Consider the following 23,917-nt stretch of genomic DNA (forward strand, 5'->3'; position numbering starts at 1 on the left):
GGACGAAGAATTCGTGTCCACACTTTGTGTATTCTAGTAGTTTCAATTCTGAACAAAGTCTCTTTTGGAGCCGATGTTCAAGCAGTGTCAGTGTTATTGGCCAGTACGGCTGTTGACAGGTCTGTTACTGTCAGGATGAGTGAGGGATGAAATATCCTAGTGAGTGACCTCAGAGACACTCTTTGAGCGTATTGGTCTTCAGTCCTAAGTCATCAGCAGCCTGGAGTCATGGTTCCTTTTTCTCTACTCTTTGTTTGGGCTCTCCTTAAACAGAAACCACTCCAGACTGAGATAAATGGGTGTCTAGATTAATGCCTTTTTGCTACGTGTCAAGCAAGAAGTCAGCCCTGGTTTACCATACACTCACCATTCATCCTGGTTTGTACAGATGTGACAATTTCTCAGATGAGGGCACACTCAACATCACCAGTAGAACCACACCTTCCTTACCCCTTTATCCTTCAGCTTCAGTGGAGAAGCAGAGTAGGGGTGGAGCTTTTCTTATGAGTGCAGGCTCTGGAGGGATGTTTGGGTTGGAAAAAATGGGAAAGAATTTTCTCAGCCAGGTTTCAAAGTGCATCACCTCCAACAGGATATGACAGACCTTCCAGAACTTGATACACCAGAGTCTGCCAGAGCAGTAGCGTTCATCTCTTGGCTTAGAGAGCAGAGACCATTTTTTTCCCTAATTCTTTACATAATAAGGGATGAAAGACTAATGAGGGCAAAGTTCCTTCAATACATGGTAGAAGGCAGAATCAAATCTGCGTTATCTTATCGTGAATTCCTCCTATGTAATTAATTCCTCAGCTTCCAGTGAATAAATGAACAAACGAAGAAATTTGACTTTGTTATTTCTAAGGAAAGTCATGATAATACAGACATCTTTTCTATTAGGTTTGTGGATTAATGTGATGATTAAGATCTTCTTACTGTGATATGAGCAAGCTTTAGCAAATAAAGGACCACGGCAGAGGAGTGAACATTTGACTCTCAAAAACCCTCTCTTTCAAATCGAAATATATCTACAGATGATTGGATACCTTTTTTCCTTTGCTGCTAATTATTTTTGAATTATTATGGATTAAAGTAAGACAAAGCAGTATTGCAAAACCAAAGTAAATTTTGTAAAATAAAAATTTCTTTGTTCAAAATGTAAAAAACACACCATAGTATTACAGTATAGTACTTACTTATAATTTCTGATTATTTTCCCTTTTCCTGTCTCATCTTTGTCTACTCCAGCTTACTTGTTCATTTCATTTTTATAGCACTGAAGAGAAGCTACATAGTCATGGAATATTGAACTGTCAGATTGGAAGAAAAGTCAAGATTTTCTAGTATAATTCACCTCATTTGATGGAGGGAAAAAAATTAAGAAACCTATTTAAAGTCACACAAAAATGAGTGACAGACTCAGGAATAAAACTGAGGTCCAGGAAGTCTATTTGGTCATTTTAGCTTTCACCTTAATCTCCAGAGTTTTCATCTAAGGATTTTCTGTTGGAAGCTGAAGGTCATATGTATTCTCATTAACAAAAGCTCCTCCCTTCCCTTCTCCCTTTGAAAGGGGTGTATCTGCATATGGAAAAATTCTCATGCGTTTGATGAGAACACCTACATCTTAAGTATTTTCTCAAATATCAATGGACTGAGTATGTATGACGTGTAATGTATGTCACCTTGCCTTGTAGACTGCAGTCATCACGTTTGGCATCATTATAATAAATCAGTTCGACTTCCGTGTCTTGATGGTTTGCATGGTATTAGTTCCCTCAATGACCTTGGGTGGATTTATAGGTTTTTTGGAAGAGGTAAGAAATGTTACCGTGTCATTAATTTTGAACGTGTGGCCTATTAAAGTGCTTTGCCTAAATCTGTAAAGACAGAAAGGAGGCTAGTGTTTTCCTGGGGCTGAGGTGGGAATGGGGGGCGATATCTCTTTGGGGTGATAGAAATGTTCTTAAGTTGAATTGTGGTGATGCTCTCACAACTCTGTAAATTTACTAAAAATCCTTGAATCGTACACTTAAAATGAGTGAATTTTATGGCACGAAAATTTAACCTCAACAGCGCTATTTAAAAAGCCTTTTTTTTTTTGTCTTTGCAGAGAGCCCACAAATACCAAATAAAATATCAAGACCCAAACTATGACCTGAATGCAGCTGATCTTCTAGTATGCCTAATAGTAAGAAGGTTTTTCTATCTCATCGCCTACTTTTTGGATAGTTATCATTTACTGTAATAACTCCTTGTTCTCGTCTGAAGTGTGCCAACTTTGAAAGTGTTTTTAAGAAAGTCAGATAAAGCAATTACATTCAGACACGATTCTAAATCCTAGTTATTTTTATATGCCTGAATGGACTGCGTAAGTCCAGAATTCAGTATAAAATTAGTTTTTCATGTTTATTTATCCTGTCTACTGCCCCCTCCAAATTTGAGAGAGCTTGTAAAAAAACACATACACTATAACTTAAATCCTTTGCATTAGAGATAAAAAAGCAAGTCAAAAAAAGAATGAAAGGGAAAAATGATTATACTAGTATGTTTAGGCTGAAGAAAACTACTGCCTTTGCATATGTGTCAGTACTTTTCTAGGCATAGAGCAAAAATAGAAGTCCTTGCCCTCGTGGGGCTTAAATTCTGGTGGAAGGAGGCAGGTAATAAACTAAATAAATAACACATGCTGGGTAATATGGGTGCTCAGGAAAGGATGAACTTTGAAAATAAAGACCTGAAAGAGGCAAGGAAGCAAGCTGCAGGGATATCACGGGAGGAGCGTTCCCGTAGGAGGGGAGAGGGTGACCCTGGCTTGTTTCAGGGTCAGCCAGGAGGCCAGTGTGGTTGGGGCAGAGTAACCACGGGGGAGAGTGGTATGAGAGAAGATCACAGACGTAGCAGAGACAAGTGCGGGGTGGACAGAGGAGTTACACAGAGATTCTGGGTCACGTTAAGGACCTTGAGTTTACTTCTCATAATCAAGGAGTCATCGGAGGGTTTCAAATGAAGCGATGTGATGTGACATGCTTTAAAAGAACAGCTGTAGTTACTGTGTTGAGAATAGATGTTTGGGGCAAGGGAAGAAGAGGGAGACCCAGTAGCAAGGGGCTGTAATATCAATATTGAGCCATCACAGCGACCTGGGCCGGGGCGGGAGCAGCGCCAGGAGGGGTGAGGGGCCCTTGGGTTCTGGATCATTTTGCAAGTAGGAGCAGATAACGTTTGTTAACAGACTGGATGTAGGCTGTACAAGAAGAAAGAAGGCAGGTTCCACCAAGCTGGATTGTTACTGTATAACTGGAATCCTCCCCTGATTTTTAAGAATGATTCACATCTATTTTATCCAAAGACTGAAAGACCACAGATTTGATTCTGTGGTCAAAACAGATTGAAACAGAATGTTTCAATAATATTTCATAATAATAATAATATTATTATTTCAATAATATTTGTGAACTTATGCCTAAATGTAACAGTGTTTCTCTGCTCCTAGCCTTACTTTCAGGCTTTGCTTTTCATTTTTGTTCTACGATGCTTGGAAATAAAGTGTGGAAAGAAAATAATGCAAAAGGATCCTGTTTTCAGGTTGGCATAAAACTTACTTTCATACTTAATATCGTATTTTCATATTCCTAGTTAGTGGCTGCACCACTGACCTCAAATTACTGATTTATATTGACAATGTAAACAGCATGATGATTTTCATGATGGTCAGTGGATTTCTGGCTGAACTGCCAGGAAGTAGGAAACCCAGGCAGAGTTCTGCCAGTAATGAGCTGAAGGGAGCCTTCAGCCTCTCAAAAATCTAATGAGGACTCAAATACGCCATTCTCCCATCCAAGAGGACCGCACATGCTTGACCAGAAGAGATGGGATGGAGTCGGTTTAGCAGCATAGCCCAGAGTGCTTCACCGCTGGAGGGAATGCAGGTAAAAGGTACTAGGCAGATACTGGGTGTGAGTAACGTGGGCTCAAAGTCTACAGAGAAAATGCAGGTGACCTGATTTTTAAGGACGCAGCAGGACTTGCTGACAAATTTGAAAGGGTCAAAGATGCTTATTAGGAGAATGGCAACAACACTGAGAAAGGGATTTGGCTGCCGGGACGGACCTTCTTGGCAAAAGCAGAAGCCATAGTCACAGAGCCATCATCATGACCAGTGTATTGAAAGAAAGGTCCATGGTGAAATCACCGAGAAGCTGATTTTTGATGCGTCTTTGACACCTAGAAAAATCACATGTTGTGTATTTCATTTTCTCTGCAGAATTTCCCCTAAAAGTAGAGATGGTCGTCCAAATCCAGAAGAACCTGTAGATGAAGATGAAGACGTTCAGGCAGAAAGAATAAGAACGGCAACCGCCCTAACCATTTCCACAGAGGAGGTAGAAAAGCAAGCGACAGAATGGGTGTTAGCGGAGCTCTTCGAGGGCGGTCAAGAATGGGGGTTGATATGCTGGGTTTCGTTTAGAAAGTTTGCAGTTTGGTGCATTCAAGTAATTCTTAAACACGCAGGCGCCTCTTTTGAGGGTCCTGGATGCTCAGAGAACACAAATCACAGTGGTTTTATTTTTCTGAGAAAAATGGGCTTGGATATGTAGAGCTATAATTTCAAAACCAAAATTTTCATGAGTTGAAGAATTTATGTGACATTTGTTATAAAATGCCAGGTAGAGACTAAGATTTTAAGGATTACTCTGCGGTTCGATTTCGATGTGGTGGTGTTTCCGTGGGCTCAGATACTTCTGCTCGGGGAAGGCAAAGAGGCGGCATGAAGCTGTGCTGTTTACTCCGTCCATTGAGAATCTAAGCTATGAAGCTATGCTGTTTACTCGGTCCATTGAGAAGCGAGAAGTATTGTCGGCATCCATGAATGCATGTTACATCTGAAACAAGCAATATGGATGACAGGCAACTCAAAATGTGGTTTGGTTCATGACATAGGGCAGGAAAGTTTCCAGCAGGGGGAGCACAGAAACGTAAAGTCTCTGGAGTTTAAGAGGAAAATCATGCTGTCATCTGTTCCAGAAACCAGTCATAATTGCTAGCTGTCTACACAAAGAATATGCAGGCCAGAAGAAAAGGTGCTTTTCAAGGAGGAAGAAGAAAATAGCAGCAAGAAATGTCTCCTTCTGTGTTAAAAAAGGTTTGGAAGAGTCACTTTTTAAATTTGCCATTATTTTGAGAAAGGCCCACTGAACATCTAGGTTACAGGCACCATTGTACTTGCTGAAGCATTCATTCATTCATTCAACATATATTTCTTGAGTGTGCCAGGGGCTCTTTTAGGATCTGGAAATATAATTATGAAACAAACAGGCAAGTTCCTGACCTCATGGATTTTACATCCTCAGAGGGGTCGATAAACAAAAATGACTTATCAGAGAAGTTTCAGATGTCATGCTGGCAAGTTCTGTGTGGAGCATTCAAGTATGTGAAATGACGGGAGTGACTTGCGCTGCATCCACTTAGGGTTAGGGGAGATGTTTCTTAAGCAGAGACATTTAAGCCAAGATCTAGGTGATAACGAGGTGCCAGCTATGTGAGCATGAAGAGATAAGAGAACCTCAGGCGGAGGAGACAGCAAGGGCAGGGACTCAGACACAGGCACGCCTTTGGAATGGTTAAGGCACAAACGGAGGTCAGCGGATGCCTCCGTGAACAGAAGGGATGCAGTCAAAGAGGTGAGCAGGGCCCGATGAGGTGCAGCTTTGTGAAAAACAGCAGAGTTTAGACTTTATACCAAGTTATTGGAATGCCACCAGAGGGTTTTTAGAGGCTTTTTGCCACCATTTAATTGGTACTTTGAAAAATATTACACCCTGGTTCTTGTTTGTTCATGAATTTGGGTGGTGGACAAGTCAAGAGGCTTTCATACCAGTTCAGATGAAAGATGATAGCGACACAGACACAAGTGGTGGAATTTGGGCTGGAGAAAATGTCCCCGACTTCCCAAGTTTAGGAATGCACTTAGGTACTCAGCACATCAGCCATCTGCTATAAAAAAATATCTGGGCACGTTTTTTCACTGAAAACGTAATCTGAAAAAAAAAAAAAAAAAGACCTATGTATTGATAGCAAATATCAATCACTAAGCTTTTTCAAAAATGTTTTATATAATTATAGGGGTTAAAGAACATGTTTTGGTGACATGGATTACAAATACATTATAAATTTCAAAATGGTACTGAGGGATGCACATATATCTCACAAACTTATTGAAGAAACGTGTTTATGTTATTCTTTTACTTCCAATATTGATAATGGGTGATTCTCTTTCAGGTGAAATTTTGGGATTGCTAGGACCTAATGGCGCTGGTAAAAGCTCATCTATTAGAATGATATCTGGGGTCATGAAGCCAACAGCTGGAGAGGTAGTGAAAATGAAGAAATGGTTTCCATTCCCAAAATAGACATGTTATAATATATATAGGTTATATCCTTGTAAGACTGTACTTTTAGTAGTTTAAATAGTTTTTTATAATAAATATATGAAGTAATTTCTGTAATATTTCTCAAAAAATTTGGGTGTTTATTAGCTACAAGTCAGTTTCTTGAGTAATCATGTGATTGGAGAAAAGCTTGCACGTTTCTAAAACCAGTTCACTTTCTTAGGTGGAACTGACCGGATACGGTTCGGTTTTGGATCATCAGGGGGACGGCAGCGTCCGGTTCCTGGGGTACTGTCCCCAGGAGAACGTGCTGTGGCCCATCCTGACAGCGCGTGAACATCTGGAGGTGTTCGCTGCGGTGAAAGGGCTGCGTAAAGCGGACGCCAGCGTTGCCATTTCACGGTACTGTGCGGTCATGAGGTTCCTCTGTGCCGAGATGCAGGGAGGCTGTACCATCACGAATAAAGAGTGGAGAGTAGGAATGACGTCTGCACCTTTTAGGGAGCGTCAGGGGTAGAGCAGGGATGGAGGACAGGGTCTTGTTTCCTGCATCCCTGACCGAGGGATCTTGAAAAAAAAATAATTCCATAGAATAATTGTCAATGTCAAATGATACCATATGATATCACTTATATGTGGAATCTATCAATAAAATACAACATAAATGAACTTATCCATGAAACAGAAGCAGACTCACAGACATAGAGAACAGGCTGGTGGTTGCCAAGGGGGAGGGGGGATGGGGGAGGGAAGGAGTAGGAGTTTGGGGTTAGCAGATGCAAACTATTATATAGAGGATGGATAAACAACAAGGTCCTACCGTAGAGCACAGGGAACTGTATTCAATGTCCTGTGATAAACCATAATGGAAAAGAATCTGAAAAAGAACGGATATATGTATATGAACTGAATCACTTTGCTGTACAGCAGAAATTAACACATTGTAAATCAAGTATACTTCAATAAAATACATTTTTAAAATGTTAAATGAGTGAATAATCATGAATAATCATCTATTTCAGTTAGAATTCTAGTTAGTTTCAAAATTTTTTTATGAGATGAAAATCTCTCATGTTCAAAATAAACTTTTTTCTTTGATCATCAGTTTTGAGAATAATAGTGCCAAGGAGGGAACTCCAGTGCTGTAACCCTTGCATGTGATTTGCCTTTCCCCAGATACTCTTGATCTCATAGTCTCATCCTGTTTCCCATCAGGTTGGTGGACGCCTTCAAACTGCACGAACAGCTGAATGTTCCAGTGCAGAAATTAACAGCAGGAGCCACTAGAAAGGTCTGTGTGGTGCGGGGTGTTATTCTGAGAGCTGATGGGCTGGTGGCAGCAAATAGCGGTGTTTCTCTGCATTTCAGTTGTGTTTTGTGCTGAGTATCCTGGGAGATCCGCCTGTCCTGCTTCTGGATGAACCGTCTACAGGCTTGGATCCAACAGAGCAGCAGCACCTGTGGTGAGAAGTTACCACCCTCAGAGCCAGGAGGACAAACCTTATGTACAAGTAGCATTTTAAACTGATCTTGGAAAAGCGAATCCACTGGTTCCTAACTGAGTGGAAACAATCCATGTTATTAGGAAAACAAATATTTAACAGGTAGATTCTCTAATAGTGCATTATACCCGTGTGGTATTCACATGGAAAAAAAAAAAAACTCTCGGTATTTTATTGAAGTTTTAGGTCTTGCAATTTGGAATGTATTTTAATTTTGCCAATTATTGAGATGTCTATAACAGTTGCCTTAGAAACTATTAACTTGCTGATATATTTTCCTCATTTCCTCTCTTTCTGGCTTTCACCAAATCTGTCAAATTTGTTGACCCAGGTTTTCTTAGTTTTTAAATTTTTACTTTCCTATGTAGGACTTTCTATTTGGAATTATAAAATTCTCCAGTCCACTTTCATATTTGTGACTGTCCAATATTTTCCCCAATTTTTTTTTAATCAAATTTTATTTATTTATTTATTTAATCTTTTTGGCCGTGCTGCACGGCATGCGGGATCTTAGTACCCCGACCAGGGATTGAACCCGTGCCCCCTGCGGTGGAGGCACGGAGCCCTAACCACTGGACCACCAGGGAAGTCCCGCCCAACTTTTTAAAAGAACTTTGTTATGGAAATTTTATACAAATGGATAGAGAATTATTTATGAATCTATTAAACCAAGAGTTATTTGTATAAGGCCAATCTTCCTTCATCTTTACCCTCTGCCACTTCTTTTCCCTACTCTCCAGTTATTTTGAAGCAAATACTAGGCAGTGTATCCTTCATGTATAAACAGTTCAGTTAGTTTCTCCAAAAGAAATGGAGTTTTTTTAATTAACTTAACCAGAATACCATTAGCACACCTAAAAATATTTTAAAACTTTTATCAAAACCTTCTCAGTATTCACATTTCCCTGTTTCTTTTTTAATTAGGATTTAAGTGTGATCCATAAATTGTATTTTATCTATAAAACTTCCCTCCTATCTCTTTTTTCCTACACTTTTAAAAAAAAATGATGTTAATATTGGGGCTCATTCAGGCAGACGATCCAGACAGCCATTAAAAACACGGAGAGGGGCGCCCTCCTGACCACCCATTACCTGGCCGAGGCCGAGGCCGTGTGTGACCGTGTGGCCATGATGGTGTCCGGAAGGCTGAGGTGGGTGTCTTTCCAGAGCCTGCACTTGACTTTCAGAACAAGATTTGCTATGAAAACGGCAAAAATCACTGTGGTCTGCTGGAGCCCTTCCTTTCCTCTACCTCAGGGACCCCCTTTCCCTGCATTTGAAATTTAAGAATAACATGAAAAAATTTCAGGGGCAAGATTTTTTCTAGCATGTTTTCCTTTTTGCTCACAGATGCATCGGTTCCATCCAACACCTGAAAAACAACCTTGGCAAGGAGTACATTCTCGAACTAACAGTGAAGGAAACTTCTCAAGTGCCATTGGTCCACACTGAGGTTCTGAAGCTTTTCCCACACGCTGCACAGCAGGAGAGGTGAAAGGAGCTTTTGATTGTGGACGAACGTGTTGGCTTTTCCCATCAGTGGTTTTTTTCCTGCTCTGTGAGAAGTTCAGGGCTACTTAACTTCACAATCAAGTGAGGGACCTCAAAAATGGATTTAAGTCTTCCAGATTATGATATTTGGGAGCTACCCAGAAAGCTGTGCCCCCTAGGGAGACTTGGGGACACCCAACCTGGGCCTCCTCGGCCATCCAAGGCTGGTCCCCAGCTCTGCAGGGGGACTTGGGAAAAACGGGGGAAGGGATTTCTGATGACTTGGAGCTACACAAGACTGCAGCGGGGCCCATGACACCTTCCTTAGGCTTCTCTAAAAGATGTAAATAGTTACAATTTTAAAGACGCAACTGTTTAGGATGAACCATCCTCATAGGAAAGAAACAGCAATTGAGACCATCAAAGAATGTCCCTTTCATGGAGTTTTCATGCCTCAAAATGTAGAATAGAAAGGCATATGTGTGTGAGCACATAGGAATATGGGTGTCATTTTTTCAAGGGGAGGGCAGGGAGATGAAGCAGGAACTGAGTTTGAAATTCCTTGGAGGGATAAGCACAGCAAAAAAGCAGGGCGTAACAGTGGCTGTTTTCCTTTTGGCACAGTTCAAATGTAATGGAATTATCTAAGGGATACGCCAGGGCACGTAATTCAGTCCTATTCCCAGACCTTCAGGGTCACAAATCCAAGAAGCGGTTTTGATGAATAGATGGAAAGGTCATGAGAGGGGGCGCTGGGCTGAAGAGGGCCCGACCGGGAGGTCTGGCAGCTTTAGGGCTGCCTGGGAGCATGGGGCCTGAGGTCATACAGCCAGGAGTAGCACAAGGAAACGATGGCAAAAATCAGTTCCGGCTCGTCCTCTCCTTTGAGGCGTCAACTACAAATTGGCACTTGCCGTCTGCCTTTACAAGGGTTAAATCATGAACTGCTGCAGCTGCTGACTTTCAACACCCCCTGAAAGGAATTCAGGGTGGAGATCAGGAATGAGGTGCTCTGTGCTCTGGGGAAAACTGGCAGAACAGGTCTTGAGATAGAAATTTTCAGAAGGTTTTATGAGCCCAATTCTTGTATCTCCTCGTATCTAGAAAAGCACTAAAATCCTTCATGGTGACGTCTGCTCCTCGTGACTAGCACAAACCTGCAAAAAGTATGTGCTTGATTGCATGTACTCCCCTTCCCCAAAATCACGTACATACTGACCTTCCCCCCCTACCTCTCTGGAGCAGTTTCTCAGAGCTCTCTGAAATGCTGTCTCCCGGGCTAGAGTCCTCGTGTTGCCCCAAATAAAACTTAACTCACAACTTTCACGGTGTGCATTTTTAAGTCAGCAGATGTCAGGAAAGTTTTGTTTAAAGCGATTTGAATCCCTACACTATTATGACTCTCAGTCTCAACTTTGTATCTTTCCTTCACTTTCTGGTGACAAGGATGAAATATTAAGTTGGGATTCGTTCCAACCCAATTTGAACTAACCAAAGGGATTCGTTCAGAATATCTGTGTTCCACAAGAAAAAGGTTTGCATAGACTGAGCATAAAAGTAATTATACTGGATCATTTCCAACCACCAGCCACCAAAGCCACTGTAAGAAATGTCCATTGATAAATTATTTTATCTGTTTCAGATTGAAGCCATACATTAATTTGCATTAATTTTATTTTGAAAAGGAAATTGCTATTAATTTCAACACTTATTTTGATGGTCATTTTTTTCCCTTGAAACTCAAGGTCAAGTATGACATTTTTCTATTTCTAGGTATTCCTCCTTCTTGGCCTATAAACTGCCCATGGAGGATGTTCGCCCTCTATCTCAGGCCTTTCACAAATTAGAAGCAGGTAAGAATGACCGTTTTTAAATAAAACTTTTGAAGATTTAATCCAAAATTAGATAATATTTTTGGATTTAACTTTATTTTTTTCATTTTTTAATTGAGGTACAGTTGATTTACAATATTATGTTAGTTTTAGGTGTACAACATAATGATTCAAAATTTTTATAGATTATACTCCATTTAAAGTTATTATAAACTGTTGGCTATATTCCCTGATCTGTACGATAGATCCTTGCAGCTTATTTATTTTATACATAGTAGTTTGTACCTCTAATCCCCTACCTTTATCATGCCTCCACCCCCCTTCCTTCTCCCGACTGGTAACCACTAGATTGTTCTCTAAATCTGTGAGTCTATTTGTGAAATGTTTCGTTATATTCATTTTGTTGTATTTTTTAGATTCCATACATAAGTGATAACATACAGTATTTGTCTTTGACTTACTTTACTAAGAATAATGCCCTCCAGGTCCATCCATGTTGTTGCAAATGGCAAAATTTCTTTTCTTTTTTTTTTTTTCCTGTGGCCGAGTAGTATTCCATTCTGTATAGATATGTACCACATCTTCTTTACCCATTCATCTGCAGATGGACACCTAGGTTGCTTCCATATCTTGGCTACTGTAAATAATGCTGTTATGAACATTGGGGTGCATGGATCTTTTCGAATCGCTGTTTTTGTTTTTTTCGGATATATGCCCAGGAGTGGGATTGCTGGATCATATGGTAGCTCTAGTTTTAGTTTTTTGAGGAACCTCCATACTGTTCTCCATAGTGGCTGCACCAATTTATATTCCCACCAACAGTGCAAGAGGGTTCCCTTTTCTCCACACCCTCTCCAGCATTTGTTATTTGTGGTCTTTTTGATGATACCCATTCTGACAAGTGTGAGGTGATATCTTATTGTAGTTCTTATTAGCATTTCTCTGATGATTAGTGATGTTGAGTATCTTTTCATATGCCTGTGACCATCTGTATGTCTACTTTGGAAAAATGTCTATTCAGGTCTTCTGCCTATTTTTTAATCAAGCTGTTTGTTTGGGGTTTATTGGTTTTATATGAGCTGTTTATATATTTTAGATTTTAACCCCTTTTCAGTCATATCAAAAAGACCCCAAATAGCCAAAGCAATCTTGAGAAAGAAAAATGGAGCTGGAGGAATCAGGCTCCCTGACTTCAGACTATACTACAAAGCTACAGTAATCAAGACAGTATGGTACTGGCACAAAAACAGAAATATAGATCAATGGAACAGGATAGAAAACCCAGAGATAAACCCACGCACCTATGGTCACCTAATCTATGACAAAGGAGGCAAGGATATACAATGGAGAAAAGACAGTCTCTTCAATAAGTGGTGCTGGGAAAACTGGACAGCTACATGTGAAAGAATGAAATTAGGACACTCCTTAACACCATACAAAAATAAACTCAAAATGGATTAAAGACCTTAATGTAAGACCAGACACTATAAAACTCTTAGAGGAAAATATAGGAAGAACGCTCTTTGACATAAATCACAGCAAGATCTTTTTTGACCCACCTCCTAGAGTAATGAAAATAAAAACAAAAATAAACAAATGGGACCTAATGAAACTTAAAAGCTTTTGCACAGCAAAGAAAACCATAAATGAAATGAAAAGACAGCCCTCAGAGTGGGAGAAAATATTTGCAAATGAAGCAACTGACAAGGGATTAATCTCCAAAATATACAAACAGCTCATGCAGCTCAATATCAAAAAAACAAACAACGCAATCAAAAAAAAAGGATGGAAGACCTAAATAGACATTTCTCCAAAGAAGACATACAGATGGCCAAGAGGCACATGATAAGATGCTCAATATCACTAATTATTAGAGAAATGCTGATCAAAATTACAATGAGGGGCTTCCCTGGTGGTGCAGTGGTTAAGAATCCACCTGCCAATGCAGGAGACACAGGTTTGAGCCCTGGTCCGGGAAGATCCCACATGCCATGGAGCAACTAAGCCCATGCGCCACAACTACTGAGCCTGCACTCTAGAGCCCGCGAGCCACAGCTACTGAGCCCACGTGCCACAACTACTGAAGCCCGCGTGCCTAGAGTCCATGCTCCACAACAAAAGAAGCCACCGCAATGAGAAGCCCGCGCACCGCAACGAAGAGTAGCCCCTGCTCGCCGCAACTAGAGAAAGCCCGCATACAGCAATGAAGACCCAATGCAGCCAAAATAATAATAATAATAATAATAATAAATAAATAAATAATTTTTTAAAGTTAAAAAAAAAAAACTACAAGGAAGTGTCACCTCACACCAGTCAGAATTGCCATCATCAAAAAACCTACAAACAATAAATGCTGGAGAGGGTGTGGAGAAAAGGGAACCCTCTTGCACTGTTGGTGGGAATGTAAATTGATACAGCCACTATGGAGAACAGTATGGAGGTTCCTTAAAAAACTAAAAACAGAACTACCATACGACCCAGCAATCCCACTACTGGGCATAGAGCCTGAGAAAACCATAATTCAAAAAGACACATGCACCCCAGTGTTCATTGCAGCACTATTTACAATAGCCAGGACACAGAAGCAACCTAAATTTCCATAGACAGATGAATGGATAAAGAAGATGTGGTACATAGATACAATGGAATATTACTCAGCCATAAAAAGGAACGAAATAGGGTCATTTATAGAGATGTGGTTGGACCTAGAGACTGTCATACAGAGTGAAGTGAGTCAGAAAGAGAAAAACAAATATCATATATTAATGCATATATGTGGAATCTAGAAAAGTGGTACAGATAAACCTGTTTGGAGGGCAGGAATAGAGATGCAGACGTGTGGACATGGGGCCGGGGGGAGGGGGGATGAATTGGGCTATTGGGAATGACATATGTACACTGCCATGTGTAAAATAGTCAGCTAGTGGGAACCTGCTGTATAGCACAGGGAGGTCAGCTCAGTGCTCTGTGGTGACCTAGGTGGGAAGGATGGTGGCAGGGGGAGGGAGGCCCAAGAGGAAGGGGATATATGTATATGTACAGCTGATTCACTTCGTTGTACAGCAGAAACTAATACAACATTGTAAAGCAACTATACCCCAATAAAAAAAACAATAAATAATTATAATATAAACAAAAAAATATGTATTTATATTGATGCTATGACTTTTCACTACTACATTCTTTCACCAAGCATTTGTTCATTCAGCTCTGTATTCCATTTATATCAATTATTGGCAGTTTTGTTTCAGATGACTTTGAAAAGATGGTTGGTAATAAATAAATTGTAAGCATCTACTACTAGTCTTTTTTTTTCAGTGAAACATAACTTTAACCTGGAAGAATACAATCTCTCTCAGTGCACCTTGGAAAAGGTGAGTCAACCTGTATGGTTTGGTATCATCCCTGTAAATTTCACATGAAAGTAGCATGCATGCTTTCTGTTTATTTAGAAGACAATCAACAGCTTGCTAATTCTTTGTGCTGCTTCTTTGGCATCTGTTTAGGTGTCCTTAGAGCTTTCTAAGGAGCAGGAGATGGGAAATTTTGATGAAGAGGTTGATACAACCATGAGATGGAAACTCCTTCCTCATTCAGAAGACCCTTGAAACCTCAAGCCTAATCATTCTTTGTTGATGTCTTATAAGCTTATGTCATATGTAATAATTAGCGTGTATAATTTAAAAAATATTAACATCAATATTAGGTATATTTTGTATATTTAGTCAATAAATGAATAAATTTAAAAAATTATTCTTCCCTTTAACTTTTGGAGTGGTAGAAGATCTATGATAAAGGCAATACAAAGTATTAGTAAAGATACCTGAAGAGCCATGCATAGGGCGTTGTGAAAATAAAGCCACACATTTGGAATTTTTTGAAATATGACTTTTTTAGAAGTATGACAACTTTCTAAAATTCCCTTGCTGACAAAGGTTCAGCAGCTAGAAACTGCATGATTGTTGCAGACCAGTTTGTGATACATTGGATGTATGAGTTTGCTTTAATACATAGGTACAACTCAGGGTCTTCCTTTGAAACCTCTTCAGAAATTGTTTTAAAAGTCACAGGATTAGGAGTTCCTTGTATTCACAAATGAACAAGCATGTGCTTTGGAAAAGTAGTTCAAATATACCTTTTGAAAACAATGAGAATCACAGCAATATTTGTTCAGATTTTCAAAAATTTGAATATGTTCTTATGATTGTGGGGGGCACTGATTTCCTGTATCACCTGATTAATAGTTTTCTGTGTATTTACTGCTATTTTAAGAAGATATATGCACACATGTGTGCATATCTTTTGTATTACTCAAAGTCTGTGCCAGCTTTATATATTATTTTATTTTTTTCCTTAAACAATAGCTATTTCATTTTGAATATCATCAGAAAATTTTTTGAAGACAAAGTAGTATTCTTGCTGCTTTCTGAGGGTGATATGTTACATAACTTTTTAAACAATTGTTATGCTCATAGAAGAAAATGTGTATAATAGAGAAAAATATAGAAATTGAATGTACTGAATAAAAGAGTCACTACCATTTCTCCATACCCCCCAATCAACTATTTCCTTTTTTCTTTAGTGCATTTTTTACATGGTTGGAATCATGATAGTACATATAATTTCCTGATTAAATACATATGCATATTTGCTGATATAACATTGAAATTGTTTTAATTTACTTTTAAACTTATGGTGAGGTTGCAGCTTTATATGTTTGCATTTTATTTTGTGTTAATTATTTGTATTCTTTGTTCATTTATCAGTGTACTTTAATCTTTTTCTTATCCATTTTATAAACTTTTTACATGGTTAAATATTTTATCTGTATATTTTACGTATATCATAATTATATCTGGAACATTATATTTCCAAATCTATGATAAATGATTTATAGTTTACTGTTTATTCAGGAGCCCTTAGTACCCTACAAAAGTAAATCCATATCACAATGAGATCTGATTTTAAATTATTTCTAAAACTCAAGCAATAAATAATCCTGTCTTGCTCAATTGTATAACATCACAACATATACAATCATTTTACATAACAGTATGATGAAATCTTTACTTACACTCTTTATAAATGATATATTTTCTTAACTGTTATAGAAATATGTTTACAAAGTACTGAATAACCAGCATCAGATGTAGTACTATGAATATTTTAAAAGATTAATCCGGATGTAGTTTGCTAAAACCATCATAATACAGTTGTTTTTGAAGATACTAACTTTTGTTTTTATTGGGATTGTGTTCAAGAGCAGGTGAATGGGTTCCAGAAGAGAAGGTCATTAGAACAAAACAAAGGAAGGGATTTTTTTTAAAAAAGGATAGAGAGTTTGTACCATCTCTAATTTTATTGTGGACAGATCTTGTACTGGGTTTGTTCTCTGTTTTTCTAACATCCCCTTCCAGGGGAAGCTGACCTCCCCTTCTTTGCATCACAATTCCCTTCTTTGATGGGTGGCTTCCAGTTGGGTTTGACCAACCCAACAGAAAGTAGCAGCAAGAGACGGGAAGAGAAAGATCAGAGGGTCTCTCTCCTCCTCCCGCTGCTGTAGTTTCAGATCTCAAGCAGTAGATGCATCTTTCCAGGCCTATAATCTTTGTCCCCCTCCAGTTACACCCACTTGCATCTGCTCCCCCTCCCCGTACTGTTGACCCCAGGACCCCTCTCTCACCTAGTCCACACTCAGCCACCAGCAATTCATCAAAATTACCATTTAAGTGTTTGCTCCTACCAGCTTATGGCTCTAGTGGCTTCTGCTCTACGTAAGCTGATCTTGGCTGTGATTCTCTGTATTCACTTGTGTAAAAAAATAAGAAATATATACCTTGATCTCTGCCCCTGGTTTCTGCTAATATTTGGTCTTTGACTCTGAGCTTCTAAACCTTCATAATTTCCTGAACAATGGGAGTGTCTGACACAGAGCTCCTAAATTCCTTGGAATTTCCTGGGCGATAAGTGCATCTTTTATTTAACGTGGCAATTCTTGGTGGGCTCCTGGATGGGGCTAGTCACGAGAAAGACTAAGCTATGATGAAAACCTTGGTACTTTCAGCCTCATCTCCCATTCTTTGGAGAGGGGAGTGGGGTTGTACATTGAGTTAATAATTGATCATGCCTACCTGATGAGGCCTCCATAAAAATCCCAAAAGTACTGGGTCCAGAGAACTTCGGGTTGGTGAGCACATCCACGTGCCAGGAGGGTGGTACACCCCAGATCCTGTGCTCAGGACCCTTCCAGACCCTATGAATCCCTTCATTTGGCTATTTATCTGAATCCTTTATCACATTCTTTTTATATAATAAACCTGTAAACCTAAGTAAGTTTCCTTGAGCTCTGTGAGCTGTCCTGGCAAATCGTTGAACCCAAGGCGGGAAGTCACAGGAAGCCCAGTTTATAGCCAGTTGGTCTGCAGCACAGATGACCAGCTGAGGACTTGTAATTAGCATCTGTAGTGGGAGTAGTTTTGTGGGACTGAGGCTTAATCTGTGGGATCTGACAATAACCAGAGAGCTAGTGCTAGAACTACACTGAATTGAACTGAATTCTGCAACACCCAGGTGGTGGTGGAGAGTTGCTCACTATGGCTCAAAACCCGCACATTTGGTGGCCAGACGTGACGTGTGCGGGCAAAAGAAAACGGTATTTTTCCTAGACATTTGGTGTCAGTGAAGTGGAATTTGATAGAACGGCTCTGGCTCATGGAAATACGTGGGTTGGGAAAAGAAAGAATGCAAGGCTGGGGGATGGGGAACCTTTGGTCCCTGATAGCTACCCCCATCACCCGCGGTATAAACATCCGCTACCAAAGGTAACACTTACCAGTGGAATTAGAGATGAGAGTAGACGCAGTGGTTCATTGGACATGCAAGGAAATGCAGAAAAATATGCATGCCAAACATACAATCCCTATGTTATTATTATCTGTAGCAGCTAAGGTGAGAGCAAGTGCTGAGCTGGACCTTGATGTTGGACCAAGCTCAGCTTTGGGTCAGTCTTAGCTTTGGCCGCTAACCTCAAAGCTGCCTGCAAAGGGAAAAATCATGCCAGGAAAGTACCTCTCTGGCCTCCAGTCTCCAAAAAAGGACGTCAGTGAGGTGGAGGGAAAAAAAACAAGAAACTACCGAGGCAGGGGTTATAGTGTGAGGTTGTCTCATCTTGTGGATTGCTATCACCAGCTTCCTGAAGAACCTTGACTCAAATGGATTGTGAGAGTGACTAATTTGGGGGCTGTGTCTTTGGGGTTTTTTAAAAATTTTTATTTATTTATTTATTTCTGGCTGTGTTGGGTCTTCGTTTCTGTGCGAGGGCTCTCTCCAGCTGCGGCGAGCGGGGGCCACTCTTCATCGCGGTGCGCGGGCCTCTCACTGTCGCGGCCTCTCTTGTTGCGGAGCACAGGCTCCAGACGCGCAGGCTCAGTAGTTGTGGCTCACGGGCCCAGTTGCTCCGCGGCAAGTGGGATCTTCCCAGACCAGGGCTCGAACCCGTGTCCCCTGCTTTAGCAGGCAGATTCTCAACCACTGCGCCACCAGGGAAGCCCTGTGTCTTTGGTTTTGAGGGCTGCAGAGGGGAAGGGCATGGTGGGGTCTTACAGGACCTGCAGCTCACAACTGAACAGTCACAGATGGCTATATGTGATCCAGACACACAGAGGGTTATTCTTTTTTTTTTAATTAATTTATTTATTTATTTATTTTTGGCTGTGTTGGGTCTTCATTGCTGCGCGCGGGCTTTCTCTAGTTGCAGCAAGCGGGGTCCACTCTTCATCACGGTGCGCGGGCTTCTCATTGCGGTGGCTTCCCTTGTTGTGGAGCATGGGCTCTAGGCGCGCAGGCTTCAGTAGTTGTGGTGCACGGGCCTAGTTGCTCCGCGGCATGTGGGATCTTCCCAGACCAGGGCTCGAACCCACGTCCCCTGCATTGGCAGGCAGATTCTCAACCACTGCGCCACCAGGGAAGCCCGAGGGTTATTCTTGAGGGAATGGCCAGCCTGGTGGATGGGATAAAAGCCACCATAAAATGCATTTATCCTGAAAAGGGTGACTGCCCAACTGCCCCAGGAAATGCCTGGTGGAATCTCAGATGAAACAGTTGATATGCTTCAAAGGCTAGTGAGATTGGGTTTATGAGGACTGGGACATTCACCCCCTGAATGTGCCTTTTACCAGGTTATGGTAAATGCAGTGATTAAGGGGGTGTCTTTTACATGGGCACACCATGTGACATTGCTCTTGCAAAATCCAACAGTTTGAGAAGCTTTATCAGATTTGCTGTCTCATTTTCCCCATAACGATCTATCTTACTGATACCAAGGTCACTAAAGAGAAAATGAGGAGAGACAGAAAGAAGAGTCAAGGTACTTGACCTAGGAGGGGGCAAGTTTTCAAGAAGGTTAATGAGAAATAGGATGAATGTGGTGGACCTGGGTGGTGTCAATGCAGCACTGCGGAAAGTTGGGTGGACCAGTGGCACTCCAACGTCAGAAGGCCCCAAAGAAGTTCACTCCATTTACCCCAGTTTGGAAGAATTAAGAAAAACAGAAGGCAAACATTATGATGAGATACCCCACCCAGAATGGCCTGGGATATTAGCTAAGCAGATTAATTAGTGTAAAGATTGAAGGAGAGGCCAGAATCTTCTGGTCCTACCTGGTGGGGATCCAAGGCCACAGGCACATGTGTGGGTTACTGGCCAGGAAGGGGGAGAGGCTTTTCTGGGACTCCTTAACCCAAGAGCCCAGTGTACTGTGATTGGAAACCTGTTGGTGAAGTCTTAATGGCAGCTAAATTTAGATAGGATAAGAAGATGCAAAGGTTGATGGGATTAAGGTGAAAATGTAGGCAAAAAGTAAATTTTTAAGCAAAGTTCATGTGAAGTGATCAAGTCTCCGTTACCTGAATATATCAGTATTATTGGGATGGATATTATATCTGACTGGAGATTGCTTTATCTACCTAATATTGTAGACAGAAAGCACGCAAATCCACCCTCAGGCCTGTCTTAACTGGATGCACTGAATGGGAACCAGTAGAACTGCCCAAACCCACACAGGTAGGTAATTTAAAACAATATAGAGTAGTTGGTGGCCAAAAAGAGATGTGACCACTTTAACTAATGACGTGCTAGAAGCTGGAGTTCTGGGACCAATGAATTCTCTGTCCCGTGAAAAGGCTGGTGGCTCATGGAGACTTACAGCAGAGGTCATTCTAAATAAAGTTGCACGGCGATAGCCTCAGCAGTTCCGGACATGGTTTCAACCACACACACACACACACACACAAAATACAACAAGCTAGAGGAGACTTGTACTTAGTAATTGTTTTTGCAAACACTTTCTTCTCCATTTCAGTCGTGCCAAAGAGCCCGTTGTAGTTCAGGTTCACAGGAGAAGGATCCCACCTTGTTTGCTGTGCTCTCGTGGGTTATCTAAACTCACCAGCTTCCCGTCATAATTTGGTCAGAAGGGATTTGGACTTGATGGGGGTCTCCAGTGTAATAAGACACCATACTGATGATGTTATGATAATATTGGAAATGGAAGACACCATATTAATGATGTCATGAGTTCAATGTAATGGTGACTCATATAGCCAACCAAGCCTGGATTAATAAATCCAGCAAAAGTCCAAGGACCTGCCCTGACAGTAAAATCCTTAAGAGTAACTTGGGCAGGAGCCACCAGGATAATCCACGAGCAACTAAAAATAAACTGCTGCCGTTCCCCACCCCTAGGACCAAACAAGAAGCGTGGCGTTTGGTTTACTGGATTTGGGGAATGCATATTCCACGTCTGGGAATATTGCTAGTCCTGTGCGTAAGACCACCCTAAAGAAAGCCATATTTGAGTGCAGACCCAAACAAAAGCAGGCCATGTCTGAATTTTAAAAAGCAATTCATCTCTTAACACCTTTGGGCCCCTGTGAGTCCAGATTTCAGGGCTGTGGTTTGCCCTGAGACCTCACTCTTGATGGGTCCAAGGCACATCATTGATTTTCAGTTTGCTTAACTTTTTCTTGTCGTTAGGATGGGAATGCTGACTTCCAAGCTCTCCACATGTCAGAGGTGAAGGAACTGAATCTTAAATTTTATTGATTTCTAATGAAATAACATTTAAATTTAAATACCCACTGGGGGCTAGTGGCTGCCATGTTGGACAATGCACTTTTAATCAGTATTTCTGTCCTTATCCTGAACTGTAAGATCTCCAGGGAATTTAACCCTGATCATGGCTCTCTCTTCTCCCAGACAATTGCTGGTTGATATTTTAGTCCCATATCATGTTTAACACCCTCCCCCCCGCAACTCCGTACACAAATTAGTCATTGTCATCATTACTTTGCACAGTCAATATTGATTTAGTTTACCAATGTGTTTATTAGTTTCCAACATCCAACTACTTCCTTTTGGGTTCAATTTCTTCCTTCTTGAAGGAGATCCAATATAAGAGATATTATCCATTATCAGAGAGATCTATAAAAGAGAAATCTCAGATTTTGTTTGACAAATGTGACTATTTTATCCTTACACACAAATCATATTTTAGCTGGTTTATCAATCAGCCTTTGCCAAACCACCTCAAAACTTGCTTGCTTAAATTTGCACTCTCTTTTTTAGCTTTGTTTTCTTGTCTTATTTCCGGTGTCTGGCAGAAATAAGACAAGAAATAATTTTATTTATCCTTTTTAAATGGGACAGAGGAAAACACATCAGCAGTGGTTTGACCGTTGATAGAAATCTTGCTATTGTCTTTAAAATTACACTGTGTGATATTTTAGTGCAAATGATCAATTCAAAGGCAACTGGCCCAACATTTTCTTCAGCTTTTTAAAGTTTTACACTAAGTAAACCAGAAAACTTGCAAAAAAGACTCCTGGGGTTGGCTTTAGAGGAGTAATGATTGTATATTGTAAACAATACTTTTAGATGACTGAATACATTTTTGCTTGAAGTTCTCATTGAATATACAAAAAGATAATGGGCAGTAATAATTTCTATGAAGAAAAAATAGCTCATGCAAAATTTAAGATAAATGGATTCAATCAAATATCTGAAAAACAAAGATAGGAAAGATTAACAGCCAGAAATGTTATGGGATGAGGCTGGGATTTCCTGGTCTCTGATGGAGAAGGAGCTGAAATTTCCCAGGCTCTGTTCAGGCATCCTGCACTGGGTTGGCATCTACCATCACTTTTTGCATTCTGCCCTGAGATGTTAGATGTTAGCCCACTGTCAGCCAAAGTTAAGGAGAATTCAGTGGCAGTATCCTTGATTCTTTCAAACCCAGTGAGCTGTGTGCACCTTTTGTTAAATCTACCTAGAGCTTGTAATTTTGTACTTATAGCTGATGGTGAGGTCCAAGGAGCCCAAGCTTACCAGTTAGGCATATATAAAGTAAACAAAGAGAGAGAAACCTGTGTAGATCCAATGACTTTATTCTATAAATTCAAAGTTGGTGAATATAAGTAACACTATTAAATGACATTTAGTTATGCATTTGGCAAGTTACCCTTTGTAAAAAGAATGAAAGAGCGAAAAAACATTGCAAAATGTAACAATAATATGTCAATTCATGCACTTTTTGCATGGCTGCTTTAGTCACTGGGCTACTAATGCTGAAGCTAGTGTCCTGAGTTTGAGTCCCTCAGTTTGTTTGATAAATATGTGTTTTTCTTTCTTGTCCATTTTAAGCATTTTCTTGTCAAGTAATTCATGATTTATCAGTTTCTATAGCCATTGGTGCCTTTCTTGATCCACCAATGATTTCAGTCAGCAATAGAGGATTTTTTTTCTTACCCATTCTTTTTTTTTAAAATTAATTTTTATTGGAGTATAGTTGCTTTACAATGTTGTGTTACTTTCTGCTGTGCAGGAAAGTGAATCCGTTATATGTATACACATATCCCCTCTTTTTTAGATTTCCTTCCCATTTAGGTTCCCATTTAGGTCACGACAGAGCATTGAGTAGAGTTTCCTGTGCTATCCAGCAGGTTCTCATTAGTTATCTGTTTTATACATAGTATCAATAAGCAATAGAAGACTTTTGAAAATATGTTCTTTTGAGTCATCGGTTCAAAGGCAAACTTCATATTTTTTCCTTTTGTTTTGAGGAGTTCTACCTACCTGGGCAGGGCTCTCGGCGTGACTGAAGAATCCCCATCACGTGTAAGGTAAATGTCTTCCGTTCTCCTGAGAGCTTTTTCAAGACTCCTCACCCTCTCTTCAGTTGCCAAGCACATCTGTTGGTCTGTGCTTAGAATCTGCAGAAAAATATCTTAACCCTCAGTGGGGAAATCCTTACTGGATGTTGTCATATTTAGAAATTCTCTCAGTTCTCACTTTCCCCTCGTTTTTTTCTTGTGACAAAGAAACTCTCTCTTTTCCTTTTCAAGGCTGTCTTCTCGTCTTGGTTCTGATGCAATCCCTTCTTACCCGCCCCCAAAGGAAATGTTCTCTCTGTTACTTGATTACTTCTGTATTTTCAGTATTTCCCTTTTCCCCTCCCCTTCTAAATACCATCTTTTAAGAAACCTACGCTTGATCAAAACAACTCTTTTTGGCTACCACCCAAGAAAAACTTTTCTTTCATAACCAGGTTTCTGGAAAAAATAACTGCTAGTTTTTGTGTGTTTGTTTGTTTTTGCTTCCCTACCTCACATTCAACATGACACATTTAAAACCCAAAGTAAAAGTATTA

General features: G+C 40.2%; 1 protein-coding gene and 1 long non-coding RNA gene across 2 annotated transcripts in view; one reads left to right on the forward strand and one right to left on the reverse strand.

Annotated features, from left to right (window-relative positions):
* Nucleotides 1–15,298, forward strand: part of ABCA6 (ATP binding cassette subfamily A member 6) — a 58,530-nt gene extending 43,232 nt beyond the window's left edge. The window contains exons 26-39 of the mRNA XM_061175505.1: nt 1,695–1,814; nt 2,111–2,188; nt 3,494–3,585; nt 4,265–4,382; nt 5,026–5,143; nt 6,280–6,371; nt 6,613–6,791; nt 7,605–7,680; nt 7,758–7,852; nt 8,923–9,042; nt 9,242–9,382; nt 11,156–11,235; nt 14,533–14,588; nt 14,721–15,298. Of these exons, the coding sequence (XP_061031488.1) occupies nt 1,695–1,814; nt 2,111–2,188; nt 3,494–3,585; nt 4,265–4,382; nt 5,026–5,143; nt 6,280–6,371; nt 6,613–6,791; nt 7,605–7,680; nt 7,758–7,852; nt 8,923–9,042; nt 9,242–9,382; nt 11,156–11,235; nt 14,533–14,588; nt 14,721–14,822 (1,467 nt within the window). The 3' untranslated portion in view covers nt 14,823–15,298. The remainder of the gene's footprint in view (nt 1–1,694; nt 1,815–2,110; nt 2,189–3,493; nt 3,586–4,264; nt 4,383–5,025; nt 5,144–6,279; nt 6,372–6,612; nt 6,792–7,604; nt 7,681–7,757; nt 7,853–8,922; nt 9,043–9,241; nt 9,383–11,155; nt 11,236–14,532; nt 14,589–14,720) is intronic.
* Nucleotides 6,810–23,492, reverse strand: LOC133079823 (uncharacterized). The gene is made up of 3 exons (XR_009698321.1): nt 23,344–23,492; nt 7,210–7,266; nt 6,810–6,956 (listed from the first exon to the last, which is right to left on the reverse strand). It is a non-coding gene; the product is annotated as an uncharacterized LOC133079823 (long non-coding RNA).
* Between the last annotated feature and the right edge of the window lie 425 nt (nt 23,493–23,917).

Source organism: Eubalaena glacialis, chromosome 19, assembly GCF_028564815.1.
Source record: "Eubalaena glacialis isolate mEubGla1 chromosome 19, mEubGla1.1.hap2.+ XY, whole genome shotgun sequence".
Taxonomy (NCBI): Eukaryota; Metazoa; Chordata; class Mammalia; order Artiodactyla; family Balaenidae; genus Eubalaena; species Eubalaena glacialis.